The sequence below is a fragment of the Tarenaya hassleriana genome, unplaced genomic scaffold, assembly GCF_000463585.1.
Source record: "Tarenaya hassleriana unplaced genomic scaffold, ASM46358v1 Cleome13, whole genome shotgun sequence".
Classification (NCBI taxonomy): Eukaryota; Viridiplantae; Streptophyta; class Magnoliopsida; order Brassicales; family Cleomaceae; genus Tarenaya; species Tarenaya hassleriana.
The window spans coordinates 688,957-707,597 of NW_010963495.1; the positions used below are offsets into that span (position 1 = coordinate 688,957).

General features: G+C 39.1%; 5 protein-coding genes and 1 non-coding gene across 7 annotated transcripts; 5 read left to right on the forward strand and 1 right to left on the reverse strand.

Moving 5' to 3' along the window:
• The first annotated feature begins 848 nt into the window (after positions 1-848).
• Positions 849-2,991, forward strand: LOC104807288 (probable ribosome-binding factor A, chloroplastic). Of its 2 annotated transcripts, none has more exons than XM_010532500.1 (4): positions 849-1,251; positions 1,548-1,721; positions 2,261-2,505; positions 2,728-2,991. In XM_010532500.1, exons 1-3 carry the CDS (start codon positions 901-903, stop codon positions 2,405-2,407), a joined length of 672 nt encoding a protein of 223 aa, XP_010530802.1. In that variant the 5' UTR covers positions 849-900; the 3' UTR covers positions 2,408-2,505; positions 2,728-2,991. The 2 variants fall into 2 exon arrangements, with proteins under 2 accessions (XP_010530802.1, XP_010530801.1); XM_010532499.1 differs by having other exon boundaries at positions 2,261-2,474.
• Positions 2,992-3,472: 481 nt separating this feature from the next.
• On the forward strand, positions 3,473-5,590 carry LOC104807289 (amidophosphoribosyltransferase 2, chloroplastic). The gene has a single exon (XM_010532502.2). It carries the CDS (start codon positions 3,561-3,563, stop codon positions 5,268-5,270), a length of 1,710 nt encoding a protein of 569 aa, XP_010530804.1. The 5' UTR covers positions 3,473-3,560; the 3' UTR covers positions 5,271-5,590.
• Positions 5,591-5,660: 70 nt separating this feature from the next.
• Positions 5,661-7,051, forward strand: LOC104807838. The gene is made up of 3 exons (XM_010533263.1): positions 5,661-5,692; positions 5,840-5,913; positions 6,405-7,051. Exons 1-3 carry the CDS (start codon positions 5,661-5,663, stop codon positions 7,049-7,051), a joined length of 753 nt encoding a protein of 250 aa, XP_010531565.1.
• Positions 5,823-10,097, forward strand: LOC104807290 (polyprenol reductase 2). The gene is made up of 8 exons (XM_010532503.2): positions 5,823-5,913; positions 6,233-7,161; positions 7,812-8,021; positions 8,628-8,977; positions 9,105-9,339; positions 9,408-9,506; positions 9,577-9,648; positions 9,736-10,097. Exons 3-8 carry the CDS (start codon positions 7,866-7,868, stop codon positions 9,838-9,840), a joined length of 1,017 nt encoding a protein of 338 aa, XP_010530805.1. The 5' UTR covers positions 5,823-5,913; positions 6,233-7,161; positions 7,812-7,865; the 3' UTR covers positions 9,841-10,097.
• Positions 10,098-12,468: 2,371 nt separating this feature from the next.
• LOC104807291 (arginine decarboxylase 2-like) lies at positions 12,469-15,375 on the forward strand. Its single transcript, XM_010532506.2, has one exon. The coding sequence runs from the start codon at positions 12,964-12,966 to the stop codon at positions 15,100-15,102; it is 2,139 nt and encodes a 712-aa protein (XP_010530808.1). The 5' UTR covers positions 12,469-12,963; the 3' UTR covers positions 15,103-15,375.
• Positions 15,376-18,300: 2,925 nt separating this feature from the next.
• On the reverse strand, positions 18,301-18,373 carry TRNAE-CUC. The gene has a single exon. It is a non-coding gene; the product is annotated as a tRNA-Glu (tRNA).
• Positions 18,374-18,641: the final 268 nt, after the last annotated feature.

Here is an 18,641-nt window from a genome sequence, read left to right on the forward strand (position 1 = left end):
TCTATTATTTTTATTTTAAAATACTTATTAAAAATAATAATGCATTATTATTATTTTTATTTTTAGTAATATATATACATAACATATATATTTAATTATAATTATTTTTATGTATTATTATTATTATTATTATTATTATTTTTAATAATAAATTTAATTATAATTATTTTTATTGTAATATATATGTATTAGTAATGATATATATATATATTGTAGTTATAGGTATATGTGTTTTATTAATTATAAATAATTTTATTTTTAATATATATATATATATTTGTATATATATGTGAATTTACATGTATATATTAATTTAAATATATGTAGATGAATATTTGGATATTTAATAATATTTTTAAATGTTGAGTCAGCAGTTTTTTGCTGAGTCAACAGTTTTTTTGTTGAGTCAGCAGTTTTTTGCTGAGTCAGCAATTGCGTTTGTTTGATTTGGAAAAAATTTAAAAGTTTAGGTATTTATATGAGAGTTTTGAAAAGTTCAGATATTTATATGACAATTTTATAGTTCGGATATTTATTTAAAATTTTTGTAAAAATTCGGGTATTTTTATGCGATTACTCTGATTTAAATGGTCACTCTTTACATAGCATTTTCAGCTTTTTTATTTTATTTTTTATTTTAAATAAAATGGCTGATTAAGAGTTGTTCTAATTTGGGCCGACGGCTCATGACATTAGGATTCGTCGGTTGTTCTAATTTGGGCCGACGGCTCATGACATTAGGATTCGTCGAAGTTTGATAGAAAAGGGCTTGTGAACTACGAAATTTTAAATTACCGAAATGCCCTCAGATGCATCTACAATCGGGATGGATATTCGTGTGTTCTCCCTTCGTCTGGAGGACTATTCCACCAAAATCGCAGAGAGCAGAAGTAGAAAGAGATGGGGTCCTCTGCTACGGTGGCTCACCTCCTCCACTTCCATCAACCTCTCATATTCTTCTCTCGGTCAATCTCATCCGTTCGTTCCGCCACGCAGCCGTTCCTTTTCCCGGTATCGACGGCCCCGATTCACCACCGCACGGGCCTCACCGTGCGCCGGAGCGTGCGGTGCATGGCGCACCCGAGGCGGGTGAAGATGGTGGCGAAGCAGATACAAAGAGAGATCTCTGACATGCTTCTGACTGACAAGGTCTTGCAGTACGCTGTCTTGCCCGAAGCCGGTTTGGGAGCCGATCGCTACCTCTCTTCTCTCACTACCATCAGCGATGTTGAGGTCTCTAATGATTTGCAGGTAACAGCCCCGGTTTTCAGTCCCGTAGGATAAAGTAAGTTATAGGGTTAAGGTTCTCTTGATTTGAATCCTTGGTCCGAGAAATGTGTGAAATTCGGAGCTTAATTTGATGTTATGGGATTGCGTTCTCGCATTTGGAGTATTTCTTAGCTAAAGCTTTAGTCTTGGTTATGCGAATCAGTTCTTGAGCAGAAGCAAGTCATATCAGATAGTTGAGAATCCTGCGTGTTGTTGATAAATGACTGTTGCAATTGTTAGGTTGATGGCTTACTCCGTTTTTGGGTTCTTGGTTTTAGGTGGTTAAAGTATATGTATCGGTTTTCGGGGATGATCGAGGGAAAGAAGTGGCAATTGCCGGGTTGAAGTCGAAGGCTAAGTATGTGAGGGGTGAGCTTGGCAGGCGAATGAGGTTGAGATTGACTCCTGAGATCAGATTTATTGAGGATGAATCAATGGAAAGAGGAAGCAGGGTAAGGTTTCAATCATATACTGCACCGAATGATGGTGTCTATGAATGTTAATAGAATCTGCGGTTGGTAAGAAAACGTGCAATAACCTCTTTTAGTCTTAATTTTTTCTGCACTTGGTGTCTTGGGGATTCATATTTGGCAAACCCCAGTGGCATCTCATTTTACGAGTAGAGTTAGGATGGTTTTAGTTTGTCTCTTTTCTTCTCCTGAATCCCTGTGGGATCTAAGTTCTAACAGTATAATCTATGACATGCTCTCTCGTGGACATCTAATGTTGTTACAAGTAATATCAGTTTTCTCATCTCTAGGGCATTCACAAGCATATGACTGAGCGTATCTTCTATAGCTTCGTCAGATTTTTAAAATTCTTGTCCAGGCTTACACTAGAAAACCGTGTTCGCCTGTCCAGACGATTGCTAGCAATAATGCAATCACTATCATATACTAATTTCCTGCACTCCCCTATCTAATTGCAATGTGTTTTTCTGTTTCACCTAGCATGCATTTGCCACATGAAACTGATTTCGGGATCCTTTTAGGTAATCGCTATACTGGACAAGATAAAAGCTGAGAAAGAAATAGCGGTAGATGGGAAAGAGGTGCAACCAGAACCATCTAATTTACCTGAGGAAGATCAAGGTTGGGAAGGTGATGATCCCGACGAAGACATCATCTATGTTAAGTAATGGCCAGCTCCACATTAAGCAGCCAACGCTAAATCTTGTTTCTGGGAGTGACCCGACACTCCTCTCGGTGAGTCTCAGACAACTTCAAGGTAGTTTTGGTGAGTATATATATGCACGCACATACACAATGAATGTGTACCGTGTGTATTCTCTGATCCAAGATACCCAGTCGGTGTCTTTTGAGAGGCGATTTTAGATCAGGGCCCTTTACAGACAAAGCAATTACCAGACAAAGCATATAACTTCACTGGTGGATTCATTTGCTAATGTCTATGTATGAAACTTGTGTCAAGAACTTGATGAAAGCATTGATGCTGCAGGAGAGGAGGATGAAGAGAATACAGGGGCACTGCTTGTGAATTAACTCAACATGAGCTCCATCTTGTCTGCTGCTTCATGTTGTGTCTTGTTTCCCTTTGTGTTAGCTTAGCTCTCCAATGTCTCTACTCTCTGCCTCTGTTCTCTCCTTGGAATATAGAAAATATGTAAAATCCATAACTGAGAATATGGAATTTTTTTTAATGATATGTATTACGGCCAAGGCCTCAGAAGACGACCAGAAGAAGTGGGCTGATGCTGAGAAATAGTCTACGTGTAATAAAATAAAATAAAAATATTGAAATAAAAACAAATATATTAAAGTACTTTTGTCTTTCATTTTAAATTTTGATAAGATCTTTGTTACAAGTAATCTTATTTTAGAATAGATACAATTAGCCTTGGAAGCACATAACTTGTAACTAATTCTTTGGGTCGTGGCTCATGGGTTGAATGTATATAAAATGCACAATGATCGATGTTACTTTAAGTTGTAAGACAAATTTTATTCAATCGGCGCGGAAAAAATAGATATATCTATCTATTAAAAGTGAAAGTGAGCCTCGGTCCTCAATATTTTATAAGAATAAAGTTCAAAAAATAATATAAATTAAAATAGGATTCTCAGAATATTGAAAAGTAAAAAAAAAAGGGAAATAAAGATTCTTCAAGGGTGAGGCGGTCATTGTCACCAATTGGTGACACAGTCAAAGTCCTCCCCCGCTCGGCTTCTCTATTTTCGGTTTTTTTTTTCAGCTTCCAACCAAAAAAAAAAAAAACCTAGTACCCAATTCTCTTCTCGTCAAGCCACCACCACCATCACCCTTCTTCATCCATGGCGGCTTCCACAAACTTCTCCTCCCTCTCCTCCTCTTCTCTCTTTATAGAACCTAACAACAAGCCCTGTAATACCCTTCTCCCTGTTCATCTCCGAAAGCCCTTCCCTAAACCCTCCACTGTCTCTCTCCTTCCCTCCGCTCTCTCCTCTTCATCTCCTTCCCGTACTGTCCATGGAGTTTCTCCGTGTTTCTCGCTCGCGAACGAGAGTTTCTTGGGGGAAAACGAATACCCAGACGGGAGTTTTGCTGACGACGATGACGAGAAGCCTCGCGAGGAGTGCGGCGTCGTCGGAATCTATGGCGACCCGGAGGCTTCGCGGCTCTGTTACTTGGCTCTCCACGCGCTTCAGCATCGCGGTCAGGAAGGCGCAGGTATTGTTGCAGTGAACAATGATAGGGTTCTTCAATCAATTACCGGTGTTGGGTTGGTTTCCGATGTTTTCAACGAGTCCAAACTCGACCAGTTGCCTGGAGAAATGGCGATTGGTCACGTCCGGTACTCGACTGCAGGTTCTTCGATGCTGAAGAACGTTCAGCCATTCGTCGCTGGTTATAGGTTTGGGTCCATAGGTGTTGCCCACAACGGGAACTTAGTGAATTATAAGAAATTGAGAGCAATGCTTGAGGAGAACGGTTCGATTTTCAACACTAGTTCTGATACAGAGGTTGTGCTTCACTTGATTGCTATCTCAAAAGCCAGACCCTTTTTCATGAGGATTGTTGATGCGTGTGGGAAGCTTCAGGGCGCGTATTCCATGGTGTTTGTGACCGAGGATAAGCTCGTAGCTGTTCGTGATCCGTTTGGGTTTAGGCCATTAGTGATGGGTAGGAGAAGCAACGGTGCAATAGTTTTCGCTTCAGAGACTTGTGCTCTTGATTTGATCGAGGCGACATACGAGAGAGAGGTTTATCCAGGTGAGGTCATGGTTGTGGACAAAGACGGCGTGAAATCGCAGTGTTTGATGCCTCACCCCGAGCCGAAACAGTGCATTTTCGAGCATATATACTTCTCCTTGCCAAACTCCATTGTATTTGGTCGGTCTGTGTATGAATCCCGTCGTATATTCGGTGAGATATTAGCCACAGAGTCTCCTGTTGATTGCGATGTCGTGATTGCTGTGCCCGACTCTGGCGTCGTGGCTGCTCTTGGGTACGCTGCCAAAGCCGGTGTGGCATTTCAGCAAGGTTTGATAAGGTCACACTATGTCGGGAGGACATTCATCGAGCCATCTCAGAGGATCAGGGATTTTGGAGTGAAGCTAAAGCTTTCGCCCGTCCGTGGAGTTTTGGAAGGGAAGAAGGTAGTGGTGGTGGATGATTCGATCGTGAGAGGAACAACCTCGTCAAAGATTGTTCGCCTCTTGAGAGAAGCGGGGGCTAAAGAGGTTCATATGAGGATAGCGTCTCCCCCTATCGTGGCTTCGTGTTACTATGGAGTGGACACGCCTAGCTCGGAGGAATTGATATCGAACAGGATGAGTACCGAGGAGATTAGGGATTACATCGGGTGTGATTCGCTCGCGTTTCTATCGTTCGATAGCTTGAAGAGGTTCTTGGGAGAGGAGTCTAGGAGTTACTGCTACGCTTGCTTCACCGGGAATTACCCGGTGAAGCCTACAGAGGTAAAGGTGAAAAGGGGAGGCGATTTTATCGACGACGGCCTTACGGGAGGGATTGACAACATCGACGGCGGCTGGGTTCGGTAGAGAAGTTTTGGAGTAGTAATGGAAGAAAAGAATGGATTCTGACTTGACTTTTATGGCAACATTTTTTGTTCTTCTTCCTCAGATGTTGTGGGGGAAGGATGGGAGTTGATGCTGTCTTGTCTGAGATTCTTCCTTCCTCAGAGATGGGAGAGAGAGATTCATTCCAAGATTTTGTATTTTTGCCTCTTTTAGAATTTGATCTTTGCTTTTGTTTCATTGCCAATTTTACTTTAGAGAGAGAAAGAGATCTCACCTCTGAATTGGGTTGTAGCCTATATTTGGTTCTCTTTAGAGAGAGAGATTTTCACCATTTCGATTTATATGAGTCTTTTTTTTAAATAATGTCTCCATCCTCTCAGTTAAGGCAAATACTCGGAACTTCACTGCAAGATGTTATCTATTAGGGCCGGTGGGCTCACCTGGTAAGTCCATCAATCCCGTTATGGGCCATTGAGGCCCAATTCTACGCCCAAACACAGTCCAATCTTCCCAGGCCTGAACCCTAGATATCTTCATGTTATGTTCCCCTAATCAAACTCTTTCGTTTCCGTTTGCTTTGATCCTCACAGGACCGACGACTCCCCCGCCGGCGAGATAACTCCACCGGCGAATCTCCGGCGGAAGATCCGAGCTGAACGAACCGGTAATTTTTCTCTCCTTTCTCTTGTTCTCCATCTTTGATCTTTCTTCTTGTCTTGTTAGTTCATCGATCGATTTGTTTGGAGAGAAGAGACAAAAACGTTATCGATGAGTAAATACTGTCGGTTTTATTACTCATCTTTAGCAACCCAACATGGAGAAGCATTGGAAAAGATCCGATTTTGAGGGGAAGAAATGGGTTTTGGAGCCATTTCTATTACATGACATAACATAAACATGAAGCTTTCTGTTCGTTTGTCTTCTGAAACTAGCGATTTGATCCTCTTCCTAAGGCAAAAAAAAAAACTTTTTTTTCTGTTCAGGGTTTGTGCAGCCCCATTATGCTCATACCCAGATGGAGAAATCTCTTTTGCCTGAAAAATATTTCATTGATTCGTGAAATACAATCGTCTTCATCCACGTTAAATTATCACGCGTCGTTTCATTCGACGAGTGTGTTGTCTGACAAATGGAAGAAACAGTTTGATTCTGAAGGTAAAGCTCAGAAGCGTGAACGACCCTCCAAGAACCATATAAGGTATACCGTAAGACAGAAGCGTGCTGATGCTAAGAAAGCTCTAAACCATCTTCTCTTCCATGCCGGCGGAGTCAGAAACTCGTTGAAGGATGGTTGGAACTTTGATTCGCCGAAGCAGGAGAAGCCGAGTAAGAAATGTAAGCCAGGACAGGGTAAAAAGCCTCGTGACAAGAAAACAAAACGATGGCACAGACAAGGAAATCTATCCGATGACTACTACGATAATGAGACGAGGTTTGAAGTGAGGTTTGCGGATAAATCGTACAGTTGGTCTTTCAAGCAGGGATCTTGTTCAAGAAACTCGGCCTCGTCGGGTTTCGAATGGAGAGAAGGCTGGAGCTGGACGAGCCAGACCCAGCAGTCGAATCCTCGGGACGACGAATCGTGGAGTGTAGGGTCACGATCCGATAGGGCAATTCTGGACCTGCCTCAGTTCGGTCCCCTCAAGATCGAGGATGTCAAGAAAGCGTTCAAAGCGGCAGCCCTTAAGTGGCACCCGGACAAGAACCAGGGTCCTTCCCAGGCGACAGCTCAAGAGAAGTTTAAACTCTGTCTTGATGCTTATAACAACGTTTGTAGAGCCATTGATGCATCAGCTCGGTAGTTTGTTCAAAAGGGTGGTTCCCATTAGTTTGGGAGATGGCTCAAGAGACGTTTAAAATCTGTCTTGATGCTCATAACAATCTCCGTTCCGCACATTGATGTGTCAGCTCGGTAGGTAGTTCAAAATTCCTATGATGATTTATGCTTTGATTCGTCAGATTTTGTAGGTTTACGTTGCGGGATATTTCCATTTCCTTGCTTGTGACCAAACTCTCATGTACCAATTCAACAAAAGTTTCATTTTTGGGAGCAATAAAGTGATAAGTGTCACATTGGAAAAAGAGAGATTTGGATCTAACATATATAACTGAGAGTCAAACCTCCACTCTTAAGCTAATTTTTATAGTGGAGTTAAGATCTAAACCTTGTTAATTGTATCAAAATCTAATTTCCACTCTTAAGCTAATTTTTATAGTGGAGTTAAGATCTAAATCTTGTTAACTGGTATTAGAACCTAACTCTCTGTTCGATCTAAACCTTGTTAATTAGTATCAGAACCTAACTGTCTGCTAGGTCGTGTTGACATAAACATACCTTAATTATATTATTAACAAGTTACTTTTTTTTAAAAAATAAATTTCACACGCCAATTATCACGCATTTTCCTTCTGTTTTTTTGGGTCAAATTTAATCAAGGACGAGGATTCCGATGTTAATCCATATTCTTTTGCCCCCTTATTTGGTTTCCCCTTCGGGCAATTCATGCTTATCTTCTTCCAGGATGACGCTTGATCCAAACTGAGCCCCATTTAAATTCACAGGTTTCTAGGGTTTTCCTTTGTTCGTCTGGTTCTTCGCTACCCTAAGGAGAAATCATGGAGTTTTGGTTTGTGTGGTTGATCAGAGCTGCTTGGCTGGCGGGTATATCGCCTATATTGATTGCTTCGATACCCAGTCCCAAGCTCAGCAAGTTCCGTGGATTCATTGTGGGTTTTGCTGGAAGAGGAAAGACTCTGCGATCATCGTCTAAGGTTTGAGTTCTCTTCCATTTTTTTTTTTTTTGGTTTTTGGGTACTGATCAAAGTTCTTAACTTTCCGGGAAAATCTGTGTTTTTGTTGGGTTCTGGGGGGAAATGAAGGGAAACTGCAGAACTGTTGCTGAGAAGCTAATTAGGTTACTTTGATCGTCGTCTTATGTTTTGAGTTATCTTCCATTGTTATGTTCGTGGGCGTTGATCACAAAGCTTGAAAATTTTGCGAGATTATCTGGGTTTTTATTTGGTTCTGGTGAAAATGAAAGAAAACTTAGATCTGTTGCTGAGAATCTTACATGGTTTGCTTTGATTTTGGGTTTCGCTTCAAGAACTGTTTACCTTTCAGTTGCTAGATCAATATAATATATATATATATATATGCTCAAACTGTTGTCACTTTGCTTCAAGTTCTATGATTTCGACCTTAATCCACAAAGTTCTGAAGCTATTCGTTAATCTAAGCTGAAGCTCCTTGTTCTGAATTTAATCCTTTTTCTGTAGAGAGTCTTCAAAGATTCATTTGTAAAATGTTTGGATTAATGTCTGTTTCTTTGATTCCGACATAAGCTGATTTGTGTTATGTTACTTTTGACCTGAATGCAGAAATTCACAGTTCCTCAGAAATTTTTCGGCCATTTCTATATCGTTGGGGTGGCATGGACGACTCTTTTGCTCGTTACAACTTGGAGATACGCTTACGAAACGGCGCCTTTGTCCTCCGAGAAGTTGCATTTCCCTGACGTTGCCAGCCACTTAACCGGCGGTTCGCATGTTTTCTCGTTTCACAAGTCCCGTTTGACCCCGCTTGAGCATCGGTTCAACGTTTGGAAAACAGTGTTTCTACTTCTGCTGATGGAAAGCCAAGTCATAAGACGGCTTATAGAGTCGGTTTACGTATTCAAGTATAGCCCCTCGGCCCGTATGCACATTTTCGGCTATTTCGCCGGATTGTTGTAAGTTATCCTTTTCCTTTCGGGGATTTTAAAGTCTTTAACTTTGTTCGTTAATGATCATTCTGAATTCATATTCTTGAGATGTTTAGGGTTTTTTCGACTGACTGGTTTCACATTTTTTTTTTAGTTTCTACACGGCAGCTCCATTATCGCTCTGTGCGAATATCGCGCCAGAGGTAGCGAGATTCGTGGGTAATCAAGTAGCCGAGTTCATTGCTAAAGGAAAAGGCCATACTTCAGCTCCCGGATTCGATCTATGGCTCTCGGTAAACCCTCTGATGAAACTCGGGTGGCTCCAATGGTTCGGTGCTGCTGTTTTTTTCTGGGGATGGTCACATCAACGCTCCTGCCATTCGATTCTCGTAAGTCCAGACCGTTAAGCTACTGCATTTTGCGAAAAATATCATGTAAAACCCGTAAATGCTTGCAGGGATCGCTTCGGGAGCGTTCGGATCAAGGCAACGAGTATGTGATTCCCCATGGAGATTGGTTTGAGATCGTCTCTTCTCCTCATTACTTGGCGGAAATTGTAAGGCTCATTTGCCGTGAAAATCTCATCTTTTCCTCGAAACTTTGCTAACGAGCCCTCGAAAACGCAGGTTTTATACTCGAGTTTTGTGATCGCGAGTGGGGGAAGAGATATAAACGTTTGGTTACTCTTCGGATTTGTGGTATCATACTACACCCTTCTCCTCTCCATCGCTTCGTTGGATTTCGCCGTGAAGTTCATTAGATTTGTCGGGTTTCTTTTTCCGCAGGTTGCGAATCTGACGATAGCCGCCGGAGAAACGCACCGGTGGTATCACCGGAAGTTCGAGAATTACCCGGAGAAGAGGCGCGCCATTTTTCCTTTCTTCTACTGAACTGTCTTCTACAGACAACAACACACACAAAGCAAAAGCCTCCTCATGTTTGTTTTTGTGTCTTTGCACATAACTCCCATGCGTTCGCGTTCGCGTTTGCGTTCGCGTTTGCGTTCAGATTAGAACCCGAAAGACCTCTTGAAATGGTTTCATGAGCCCCCAAAAAGAAAACATTTCGGACTATGTTTTATTTTATTTTATTTGTATCAGAGAATAAGGTTAACAACTTGGGCTGGGTTGGATCTGTTATTTGGGCCCGAGCCCGGGCCCAACATTATTTTTTTTCGCTTCCGACACCACGAAATCCCCAAGTCATTAAGCGATGAATTAACATATTATTAAACAAAAATAACAATCACGTGCCTGCATGCACATACACTGAATTGCGTATTTGTGTAGGTGAAAGTATCCATTCGTAACCAAAAAAACGTGCAGCAAAAACGATGGAAGGTTTTTTTTTTTTTTTTTTTTTGAAACATGATAAACCTGTTAACAACGGGTCATGATCCTTACAGCAAGAAATGGTCCAATTTCTATGTTACATTATGTGGCAAGGTCCATTTCATAACAAATAACGTGGTGCACTCATGCCCATGTTATCCACATGCGAAATCTCATAAACTATTAAGGCCCAAATGCACAATGGTCCAGTTTTGTTTTTATTAATCCTTAGATCCTTCTCGTCTCAAAAACTATTAAATTTAAAAGTTGAATTTATAATATATATATTTTTTTGTGTAAAAAACATCTTTGGATGATGTTCAATAACTCGATAACTTTGTATTTCCACAATTTTTTATATCGTGGAAACCTCAACGTGATGCATGAGCACGCGACACATACATAGAAGGTAAATCAATTGTAATTGACGGACGATAAATAAACGAATAAAGAGTCGAACTCCCAATCTCTCGATATGTTAACCATATTTCTTATTTAATCATCTAGAATTTTCTAGTGTTTCACGGTTTTGCTACCCTAACCTTAACCTAATTTAATAATAGTTACATAGTTATATAATGTGAGAAAATTTTCTAATAGTTAATATATTACGATTTTATGCCACCAATTTCCCATATCTTAAAAAATATATTTGAATATATATACGCGTGAATAACCTTGCATGCAGAATGTCTTCATGTACACTATATGAGAACATCCAAATAAATAAAAGATACGTGAAATAACATCCGTATGATGATAGTAAGGAATAATGCTAATATTTTTCCTTTAGAAAAAAGAATAGTTTCGGAATAATAATATTAAAATAATTATTATTTATTTTTACCAATTCAATGGGATTTTGTGATTTATGACAGCCATTGAGGACTGTGCGTGTACCGTCCGCGTCGAGTAAACGTCCGTTTACTGCCGTCAACGCGTTTTCGATTTTTGGATATTCCATGGATTTTTATCATTTATTACGAATATTCAACCTTTTAGGTATGCATATAGACTACTACTAACATTGAAAATTATTCGTACGTCTTTGTTTTTGGAAGAATCTAAATATGTAATTATTGTGAAGTTGCCATTACACATGCGGAGTCAATTGTATCAAATAAATGCCACGAAAATCAGTAATATTCTTACAATAATACACTTATTATATTTTACCAAAAAATAACACACTTAATATAAAAGTATATTTAACCAACATTTTGAAATTTACTTCATTTTACACAAAATTTGAATGGACCATCGACCGTCAAAGAAAAAACCATTCCGAATTAATTTTGGGAAATCTATCGTAAAAACAAAATTAATAGAATAATTTTAGAAAATACTATATTAAAAAATTTAATAATCGATATATATTTTTTAAATAGAAATTCACGAATATTATTCTAAAATCCATAGGATAAAAACTCATGCATCAAGTGGCATTTATATCTTATATTTTGTGGTTGATAGTTTCGATATTATAAATTATTAATTAACGATTGAGTTTAATGCGCATCAACTTCTACATCCTACGTGGTATTTATATATAGTACTACTATTTTAAATTGTTTAGTTTATAGTTTCGAGTTTATAAATTTACAGATTGAATTAATTCACATTATTGATTTATCCACATATTCTAATTAATAATGATTGAAAAAAAATTCACAACAAAAAAATTTCGTGCAATTTGCAGTTGTCTTTATTTCCATGTCTCCAATGAGCGTTCGGTTCAAAACTTATTCAAATATAAACTGCGAAATTTATTTCCAATAACAATTCCTAAATGCCATTTGATTACTGAATGAATCACGTTCACGACGCCTGATTTAATTATATAGGGGATAAAATAAGAAACAAAAATTCAATTGCACATGTGCAACTTTAAGGTCATTAATTACGTAAATATATTATATATCCATGGTTATTCGAGTGCAAAAATAATAAAATCTTAAAAATAGTAAATTACATAAATTATCCATCAGTCTCATGTTGGTATTTGTTTTTTTTTTTGGTCATATTATGTAGGAATATAAAATAAAACCGGGGAGAAATTTAGTATATGTTATATATGTGTATATAAAGAAAAAAAAAACGAGGAAAAAATGAAATGGGCCCCACGGCCCAAGTCCAACATCACCCGTCTTCACCTCAAACTCCCTCCTCCTATATAAGGATGCATTTTCCCTTCATGCAACCTCCACCTTTCATCACCTTCTCCTCCGACCACGCCACTCTTTCAATCCCTACCTTTTTTCCTGCGTTTTCCTATAAATTCTCTCTTTTCTCCTTCAAATTCTCCCCATTTCTGAATGTTGATGGGATCACTCTGGGCGTAGTTTTGATTAGTTTTGAGGATTGTTTTTTGTTGGGTTCCAAAAATTTGTTGAGATTCTCCTGAAGGGTCGGCGTGGGGATTCTCGGGTTGGGTCGGGTTGTGAGAGGGGGTTTTCACGGCGGAGATAGATTCATCTTCTGCTTCTTTTGAGGGGGTTGCCGGGGCTCCGGCCTCGGCGGGTTTCAAAGCCCCCACCTGCACAATCTCTGGAATCTAAATTTTTTTCCATCAATTCTTATTTTTTGCGTTTTCTTGACCAGATTCTTTGTTTTTTAATCTGGGTTTAGTCGAAAATTCCTCTGTAAGTAGATTTCTGATCCGTTGCTGAAGTGGAGAAGAGGATGCCGTCCCTGGCTTGCGTAGATGCTGCCGTCGCGCCTCCCGGGTACGCCTTCTCCGGGGACAACTCCCATCCCACCGGCGGCGTCTCCTTTCCGTTGTCCTCTCCCGCCGCCGCCGCCGTCGCCACCGACGGGTCCTGTCATTGGTCGCCGTCGCTCTCCTCCTCGCTCTACCGTATCGACGGGTGGGGCGCTCCGTACTTCACCATCAATTCCTCCGGTAACATCTCTGTTCGTCCCCATGGCTCCGAAACTTTACCTCACCAGGAGATCGATCTGTTGAAGATCGTGAAGAAGGTTACCGATCCCAAATCCTCTGGCGGTCTCGGTCTCCAGCTCCCACTTGTCGTCCGGTTTCCGGACGTCCTGAAGAACAGGCTTGAGTGTCTCCAGTCGGCGTTCGATTTCGCGATCCTGTCTCAGAGCTATGAATCTCATTACCAAGGTGTGTATCCAGTGAAATGTAACCAGGATCGATTCGTGGTCGAGGACATCGTCGAGTTCGGGTCGCCGTTCCGTTTCGGGCTCGAAGCTGGGTCGAAACCCGAAATCCTCCTCGCAATGAGCTGCCTCTGCAAAGGTAACCCCGAAGCTTTTCTTGTCTGCAATGGCTTCAAAGACTCTGAATACATATCATTGGCTCTGCTTGGTTTGAAACTGGGCTTGAACACTGTGATTGTGCTTGAGCAAGAAGAAGAGCTCGATCTGGTCATCGATCGGAGCGCAAAAATGAATGTGAGGCCTGTGATTGGAATTCGTGCAAAGCTGAGAACTAAGCACTCGGGTCATTTCGGTTCGACTTCTGGTGAGAAGGGCAAATTCGGATTGACCACGACAGAGATTGTTCGTGTCGTGAGGAAGCTCGAACAAGTGGGTATGCTCGATTGTCTCCAACTCCTTCATTTTCACATTGGGTCGCAGATTCCTACGACGGCGCTTCTCTCCGACGGCGTGGCTGAAGCCGCGCAGCTTTTCTGTGAACTGGTCCGTCTCGGTGCCCACATGCGAGTCATCGATATCGGTGGTGGTTTGGGGATCGATTACGATGGATCCAAGTCTGGCGAATCCGATCTCTCTGTTTCTTACAGCCTCGAGGAGTATGCCACGGCTGTCGTCGCCACTGTCCGGTTCGTCTGTGACCGGAGATCGGTGAAACACCCTGTGATCTGCAGCGAGAGCGGCAGAGCTATAGTGTCCCATCACTCTGTGTTGGTTTTCGAAGCTGTCTCTGCAACTGGCTCGGTCGGACACGCTGTTGAACAGACCGATCTCCAGTTCCTGCTCGATGGGCACTTGGAGGAAGCTCGAACCGATTACCAGAACCTCTACTCAGCCGCCGTTAGCGGTGAGTACGAAAGCTGTCTCCTTTACGTTGATCAGTTGAAGCAGAGATGTGTTGAAGGGTTCAAAGATGGATTGGTGAGTATAGAACAATTAGCTGCTGTTGATGGATTATGCGAATGGGTCTCGAAGGAAATCGGTGAATCGGATCCTGTCGGAACATACCATGTAAATCTATCCGTGTTCACTTCAATCCCGGATTTCTGGGGGATCGAGCAGTTGTTTCCTATAGTTCCCATTCATAAGCTCGATCAGAGGCCAGGAACGAGAGGGATTCTCTCAGATTTAACGTGTGACAGCGACGGGAAGATCAACAAGTTCATCGGCGGTGACTCTAGCTTGCCATTGCACGAGCTCGACAACAATGGCGGGGGGTATTATCTGGGAATGTTCTTGGGTGGGGCCTATGAGGAGGCTCTTGGTGGAGTCCATAACTTATTCGGAGGGCCAAGCGTGGTTCGAGTCACGCAGAGCGATGGTCCTCACAGCTTTGCGGTGACTCGAGCCGTGCCTGGTCAGTCCTGTGCGGATGTCCTCCGGACAGTGCAGCACGAGCCCGAGCTCATGTTCCAGACCCTTAAGCACCGAGCCGACGAGTTCGGTAATAACGACTGCGGCGATGATGATAATGTGGCCGCAGCATTACTCGGGCGTTGTTTCGAGAACATGCCGTATCTCGTGACGGAGAATGTGTTGGCCACGACATGCTCTCTGACCGCGGCGATCAACAACCTCGGGTTCTGCTACTGCGACTGCGACGAGGATGTGGACGAGAACTGGTCTGACTGCGGTGCATGAGAACTGGTGGATTGGCGGTTCACGTTTGCGTCTGTCTTCGGCCGTTTGTCATATCTCTAGTTACGTTTTATCGTTATTGTTTTGTTTTTGCATGAAATTCGCGGTGTTGTTCTTTCCTGCCCTAAAACCCTAGCGTTTACTACGCCAGTCGCTGTTTTAAGAGCAGGGAGCCTAATAATTAAATTTAGGATCTTTATCTGTATCCAATATCCATGCTTTATGTTTTATTTAATTTAATTTTTGCATTAAATGAACTGTTCCGGTTTCTCGTGAGCTCCTCCTTTTTGTATTTATTTATTTATTTGGTGGCTTTAATGGGTGCATGAATGCACCGACTTTGTCTATCGATTGAAGAAATTTGAGTGAATCTATGAAGGGGGATCATTTATGTGAGAAGGATCCAAGACCGGGTTTAGGGTTAGGGTTTATTTAGGATTACGGGTGGATGCAACGAAATCCATTGATATGGTTGTCTCCACAATCAAATGAGATCAGAACTGGATATTAAAAAAACATAAAAATGTGATTTCTTTTTTGAAAAAATATTTTTATTGATGAATCCATCAATACGATTTTTTCCAAAATCAAATAAAATCTGGATATTAAAATAGATTAAAAATTTTGATTTCTTTTCGGACAATATTTTTATCGATAAAATTCTGAATTTAAACCGAATCTGAAAGTAGATTGAATTGAACTAAATCCAATATAAAAATCAGGCAAATATATTTTATAAAGAAATATATTTGAAAATAATAAAACCGAATCAAAACTCAGAATAGTTATCGTATGGATTGGAAATCCGTGAAATCACAACCAAAGATGTTTTGTGTTTTGTGGGTTCCTGAGACCACACAGATTCTGAAAATGAGAGCATCTTCTCCGGTCTTATCATTTTTCATTTTACGCCAAAGTTATTAGACTTACGGATCTTATGATATAATTTTATAATATGCTTTGCGTGTATGTTTTCATGTCGAATATTTTCTCCTTTTGGGAGGCGTCGGGATATCAACTTGTTGTGTTCCAAGGAGGCTCTCTCTTTTATTTTCATCTACTGTCTGCTTATTGGCAATCATGCAAAATTATTAAAAAACCTCACATATACTCTCCAGGGCCATTATCAAAAATATCCTCCATAGATTCACTCTTTTTTAAATTTATGGTGATCACACTAATTCACACTAATATCCTCCATATATATACTAAAAATAATTATAATTATATATACATAATAATACATTATTATTATTTTAAAATACTTATTAAAAATAATAATACATTATTATTATTATTTTTATTTTTAGTAATATATATATAATATATATATATTTAATTATAATTATTTTTAATCTAATATATATGCATTAGTAATGATATATATATATGTATATATATATTGTAGTTATGTGTATATGTGTTTTATTAATTATAAATAATTTTGTTTTTAATATATATATATGTATATATATGTGAATTTATATGCATATATTAATTTAAATATATGTAGATGAATATTTGGATAATTAATAATATTTGTGAATGCTAAGTCAGCAGTTTTTTGCTGAGTCAACAGTTTTTTTTGTTGAGTCAGCAGTTTTTTGCTGAGTCAGCAGTTGCGTTTGTTTGATTTGAAAAAAATTTAAAAGTTTGGGTATTTATGTGGGAGTTTTGAAAAGTTCAGGTATTTATATGACAATTTTATAGTTCGGGTATTTATTTGGGATTTTTGTAAAAGTTCGGATATTTTTATGCGATTACCCCTTAAATTTATGGTGTTCACACTAATTCACCATGTTTATCCTGTATATATCAAACTAATTATTTGATAAAATTATTATAAATTTAATGTTATAACCAATGTGATCATAATATAATTTAATTTGGTAACGTGGTCACAACTAGAAAAAGTATAAATTGAAGTCAAAATAATTTATGGAGAATATTTTCGATATAATGCCATTCTAAATATATCATTTTAGATTTAAAAAAAAATTGTGTTACTAAACAAATGTTGGTTTAGTTTTTTCACATGCTTTTTCGGACAAAATTTTAATTCTATCATTAATTAAAAACATCTAACTAATAGACTATTAATGAGAATGTGATTTAATAAGGATATATTTGATTTTTTATATTTTTTAAATTATAAAAAACGATATTTATTTAGAAATGGGGGAGTATAATACAGGTAAGGAGAATCTAAAATACAAATTATATATTTTATTCCGAAAAATGTATGAATAGGTTCTGTTTTTGCTCCTTTTACATTTTGTGGATCAGTTTCCAATTCTTGGTTTGTTTAAGAAGGAAGAAGAACAATTAAAAGTCTATAGAATCTTATACACTAGAGGAGATTTTGCTTTGAATCAAGGAATCAACTTTTTTTGTGAACAAAAAATAAGTTGAAGTCAAATGTGGTAGCTTCGGATTTTTGACACGTGTGAGGAGGTGGAAAATCTTGAAAGATTCTTGTCACCAAGTGATCGAAGTCTAGATTCGGATAAGATGATAGAGTTTACAAGCCATGTGTGTATATATATATATATAGATACGGTTGGTTATCGAAATTATGAATAATCTGAAAACCAATGTTAAAACCTACTTACTACACCAACCAGAAATTAACAACAGAATTATTATAAGAAAAAATAAACTAAATATATATTCCAATTACAAATTATAACCAAATCATATACGAACCGGGCTAAACCAAAAATACAAATGATGTTGCCGAAAACAGATGTTGTAAGTGGTCAGATAAACTTGACAAATATCTTTAATCTCCCTTTTTTTTATTTGAGTGATAACCATCTTAACAAATCACCTTTAATGGGCATTGCGTCATGTAGCAATGTAGGCCCATTAACAGGCCCAAATTAATACAAAAAACCCAATAAAGCTGCTAAATGGGTCGTCTGAACTTTGTATTTTTTTTTTGCATTATCGGTTTTGTTAATTGTTTTTTGAAAAAAGAATCACAAATACTATATGTACAGTATATACTTTTCTTCATTAATATTGTTTTCTAGAGTTTTGAAGATTAATACGTTGGATACTTCAATTTAATCTGCATTTCTTTTTATCATCAATTATTAAAACCATTTTTCTTATAAAGAAACTAAATACACAAAAAAGGTGGTAGAAATTAAATAATGGATTATTTAATATAAAATAATTGGAAAAGTTGAAAAAAAATTCCGTTGCCGGGACTTGAACCCGGGTCTCTCGGGTGAGAGCCGAGTATCCTAACCATCTAGACTACAACGGAGTTTGAAGGGATTTATGTTTTTATCTATACTAACTTATATGAATCTTCCAGTTCCATCCACTCGGCGACTGGCACCAAATGAAAAACAAATTTCCCCCAAAACCCTAAACGCTTCGGGTAAATCACTCAAATGACCCACTTGTGTCGCATCTATTTCACCTGTAAACCACCGAAAACATAACACATTTTTTTTCCGTAAAAAGACGAAATTACCCTTAATGAATCACGATATTTATCCGTTCGAAAACAACTTCGTTATTACGACTTC